Source organism: Symsagittifera roscoffensis, chromosome 8 (assembly GCF_963678635.1).
Source record: "Symsagittifera roscoffensis chromosome 8, txSymRosc1.1, whole genome shotgun sequence".
In the NCBI taxonomy this organism is placed as follows: domain Eukaryota; kingdom Metazoa; phylum Xenacoelomorpha; order Acoela; family Convolutidae; genus Symsagittifera; species Symsagittifera roscoffensis.
The window spans coordinates 28,560,941-28,566,066 of record NC_087069.1 but is presented as its reverse complement, the minus strand read 5'-3'; the positions used below and the strand labels follow the sequence as shown (position 1 = coordinate 28,566,066).

Below are 5,126 nucleotides of genomic sequence, written 5' to 3'. Positions count from 1 at the left end.
ACACAAAGTGACACTTAAGTATCGTGTCTTCGTCGTATCGTGCGTACTTTTATTTCGCTTTGTCGCTTTGTCATACGTGAGTGTCGTATGTGAGCTTCCGTGTCGTTTCGCAAATGGTGCAAAAGCTTCGCCTAACGATTGCGCTGAAAAATGGTTAGCTAATTTCGGCGATGCTTGCATTATCGGATTTTCTGACCATTGTTTGTTTGCACAGCTGGCTTAGTTTTTTTTTAATTAAAACTACTCGCAACAGAGTACCTGTTCATAATGTCATCATCGAAGTCCCCGTGACTCATTCCGAATGGGTTGTGGTGGGACCCGCTCTCTGAGCATATCTGCTGTGATGAGTCACTTCGGAACAGACTGCCATACTGGTGCACGTGACTTCCGTGCAGTCCCTGACTCATTCCTCTCACTTTGAATCTGTATTCCAGACCAGAAGCCTAAAAAGTCAATTTTATCAATTTTATGTTGAAGTAAGTACTGTGCATTAATCCTTAAACTTATTTGAAGAAGATTCAGTCCAACAGTTTGGCTGATTATGTCGCTTATGTCAACTGGGAGGGGCTTTTCGGTTATACCCCCGAATTCTTAGTTTGCGGCTCATTTTTACTTAATTGAGCCGCAAACTGACTTCTTTCTTCAATTTTCGCCAACTTTCTGAGCATAAATTTCATTAAAAGGATGCTTAATGCATTTTTAATGGCCGTTAAGTTCGAATTTTTTGCCGTTGCCAGTTTCTAGCTTGATTTAACGCACGGGATATCAGCCCTGCATTTTTAAGGAAAATCAGTCAAATTTTGTAAGAAAAATTTTAGTTTTTATTTTATATCATTTGGGGGGGGGGGGGGGGGTATAACCGAAAAGACCCACTGGGAGTGACAAGTTTAATCTGGCTCTATAAGCTACAAAGAATATTTGATTGAGGTATTACTCGACATATAGATTGCCAATTATTTATTCGAGTTTTTGATTCTGTGTGAAAACTAATTCTTTATTCCATTGAAACGAGAGTAACTTGTCGCGCTGCAAATTTTGCAGATTGTTACTTCATCAATTATTGCCCAATTGGTATTAAACTGATATCATGCATGAAGGCCCCCTTACCCCCTGTCGTAGAAACAGTGCACCCTTCAAGTTCTCCTGGAACACGCACATTCCATACTCACTGAACACACCGTCGCTCGAAGGATCATTTCCTAAAACCACCAAACAAAAGCTTATTGTCAATATCGAACTTTTTAAAGCCTTCACATGGTTCTATAGTTTTTCCAAAATTTAAGCCTTAGAAAGCATTATCTTTAAACATAGAAACAATAAAATCTAAAATCTAAAATAAATAAAGTAAGTTTTGCATTGCATTAGGATGTTTTTTTTTCAACAATCGATTGTCAAAAAATTGTATTAGACTTACTAGCAGGGTTTTTGGGTGTCTCCTGCTAGTAAGTCCAGGATTGCCCTGGACTCTTAAAGTTTCTCGAGGCAAGTCTGTTTTGGAAGACAACATGTTCCCTGGCTTTTACTGGATTCTACCTGGCTTACGATTTAATGGGCCATCTTTTTATCCACAGGGGGCGAATTATTCCGAAAAACAAACTTAAAATTGTGAATGCTTATTGCTAAATAACAATATTGCATCTCACACAAAAAATGCGTGTCATCCTCAGCTGATTTTTTTGTGTACGTTAGCGATTATTCCGCAAACATTGAACTCACTTGGGCTACATGGAGGTGGACTCGGATTGGGACTGGGACTTGGTGCAGGGTTGTATCCATACTGACCACAACACAAGTGAACAAAACTCAATAGTACTGACAAGCTCTTCATTTTCATGTTATATTCTTGTCTTTATACCTACAGAATTTTTACTTAAGCACAACAAAAGTGTACTCAAGCGGTTAATGTTCGATAATATGATGAAAATTAGACCACAATATGGCACAAAAGTTCGTGCAGTTTTAGATTTTTAAAGATGAAGTGAATGCTAAAAATAAAGAAGTGAACAATCGTTTTTTTAATGATATGCTATAAAAAGGTGTGCTATAGAAAAATTAAGACATCACGAGTTCTTTGAGAAATCATTAATTAAATTATCAAAAAAGTATGACAAATTTATAAACAAATTGCACATAGAATTTATAACTTACTTTATCACCCACAAAGAGCTTACTTAATTAGCAAAAAACACTGAAAATACCAATTTAAATTGCCCAAACTTTCCAAAACTTATTAATAACTTAATTGAAAGCAAACTCTCAAGAGTTTTAACTCACTATGAAAGAAACAAAAATTCTTTCAGTTGATTTTGAACGCCCACATGTCTAGATTTGGGTAGGATAGAAGAAACAAGGTTAGTCGAACCTGATCTAAACTACATTTTACGATTGGATAAATTATATATTTTACCAATGTAAAGTATTTAATATTAACCAATCATGATCCATCTGACTAACAATCCACTTATTTGTAAGTGCTGAAATTACTTGTAATTTCAGCACCAGAGAGATTTGAATTTAACTTAGAAATTAGTTGGACTCTCCCGAGAACTTCAGCAGCCGCAATAAACCAGTATACCCTAGATCTATTGAGCCTAGCAGAGACTAGTTAAACAACCTGAGACTAGATAAGTATAAGAGTAAGATTAGGATCGGTATTAGACTAAGAAGTTGCACGAATCTATCCGGCCGAAAATAAGATAGCGTGACGAGCAGACGGTGTACCCTATCCGAAATTACTCTATGAGTTAACCACATCGGTCCTAACTCATCTGGTGCGACCATAAGTCTCGAACAAGACCTTAGTAGCTTAGAATTAACCAATAATAGATTAGAAATTAGACAAAACATTTACAAAATGTTATACGACGATAATTTAATCGAAATGTCTCTACGACTCAATAGATCAGAGCCAATATTCCGAACGATAACAGAACTACCCGGAATTGGAAGAAGACCTCGAACCAGAGACGACATACGATAAAGTAGAAACTTACCATATAGTTATATGATAGTTCGGCAAAAGCCAACACAAACTTTTGTATTTAGAATTTTATTAGCAATGAATTTAGATTTTCATTTGCAAACATAAAATCTTGAAGTCAATCTTCCTAATCATTTCAGGCGCTAAACAAAATTATTAATATACAATAACGATTGATAAAAAGATCTCAGATCGTTTTCCTAAATTCTGCAGTATTATACAAAACATGTTTGAAAAATATTTATTGAAAAATCAAAATAAAAATTAGTAGCATGACAATAAACGGTTAGTAATCATAAATCATCCTGTTGTTCCAGCTTCATCACCTAAACATAACAGCATTCATAAGCTCACTAATATCATAAAAACACTAAATCTTTTCTTCACACAAGTTTAAATCATTTTAAACTTAAATTCACTTAATTTTAAAACCAGATCATCAAGGCTTATCATTGGATCTTAAATCATTTTCTATTTAATTAAATTTAAAACTTGATCATCAAGGCCTATCCTTGGATCAAAAAGAACAATTTTGTTCTCCCCCACCCACTTAGCTAGTGTCTAACGACCTCAAACGTCGATTCACTATCCAACCCTTTCTAAAAACCCAGGACTAATAGAAATTTTTGAACAAAACTAATCATTCAAATTAGGATAAACAGTGAAGAACTTCGGTTATTCATCCTTCACTTGATCCCCCCTCTTACCAGACCCAGGATAAATCTTAGACTTAGTAAGTTTAAAATAGTATCTAACGAACTACTCGCGTTCTAATTATACCTGAACCTTGTGGATCGATTTACTATTCTCCAACCCTTGAACACAATCACTACCCTTAAGTAAGATTAAGTAAGTTAACACCTTAGCTTATACTAGCCACGAGAAAGTAAAAAATCATTCTTCGGAATCGATATACTTTTCTCTCCAACCCTGAACAAATAGACCCAGGTTAAGCTAACCAAAAAATTGTAAGGACTAACAGTCTAAGAAAATAGAAATCATTTAACAACCTTTTGCATCCGTCATCCTAAACCTTATGTCATTTAAAAACCTAGGAAATAAACAAACAATCGTTTTACACAATTGTGAAATAGATAACAAAAAATACGACCTTGTAATCACACCTCATACACAAACATTTGGATATATCAGAACAAAACGACAAACACTAAAAAGAAAAATAATAACCAAACAAAGACAAATTACACGAAAAAGATTTTCCAAAAACCGAAACGCATTTTCAGAATCAGAAACCAGCAGTTTAAACGAACTTTATAAATTAAAAGAATCAATAGATAAAAATTGCCCAATTCACGATCAATTATATTTTTCCGACTCAGAAACAACTTCAAATTCATCAAAAAGAGGAAAAAGAAGAATAAAAAAGCAATATAAACACAAACCAGTACACTTATACAATTGGAATCAACCAATTAGACACATCGATAATTACATATTAACAGTCATCAAACGAAAAAATGAGCTCAACGCACACCCCAGGTGAAGAAAGTCCAGATGATGATGATATCTTCCCCTTCATTGTAGATGCAACCAATGATAGAGGACAGCATATATTTTGCAAGAATTTACTCTTAAATTTGTTTGAACCCGGAATCAGCCCATGTAAAACAGAGTTCCCAGATGTAAAAATCAAAAGACAAATTATCGATCACTATCTGAAAGATATATGTAACTTAACACAACAATACGGAATCTACTCCATAGAATTCAGCTCACCAAACCAGAATCACAGCAAATATGTAATTCAAACAGACGACCTTGATTTAGAATTTTCAAAAGTATTCTCAGAATATATAAAAAGCATACAATATCATAACTCACAAAGAGCAAACTCCATATTCACCAATGAAGTTTTTGCAATAATATATAGTTATATCTCGATATTAGAAAACGAAATCCCAATCCCAAATGTCTCACCGACAGAAACATCTAAACATATAAGAGTACGACATGAAATCACACTACTCTCTAGTTTTCTAAATATAATTCAAGAAAATTTCACTAAAGATGAAGTTTCACCACCAACAAAACATGACTTACAAAAAATTTTGGCATGGTTTATAATAGATTATTTCACACATAATATTGATTTAATTTCACAAGCAAGAAAAAATTTTAGACCTCA

The 5,126-nt window shown here is 34.2% G+C and overlaps 1 protein-coding gene across 1 annotated transcript; it reads right to left on the bottom strand.

Moving 5' to 3' along the window:
• Window positions 1–258: 258 nt before the first annotated feature.
• LOC134853342 (superoxide dismutase [Cu-Zn]-like) lies at window positions 259–1,973 on the bottom strand (the record flags this gene model as incomplete). The annotated part of the gene is given in 3 exon segments (XM_063869319.1): window positions 259–443; window positions 1,108–1,199; window positions 1,717–1,973. Coding segments are annotated over 3 exon segments (395 nt in total), but the record flags the coding sequence as incomplete, so codon positions are not given.
• Window positions 1,974–5,126: the final 3,153 nt, after the last annotated feature.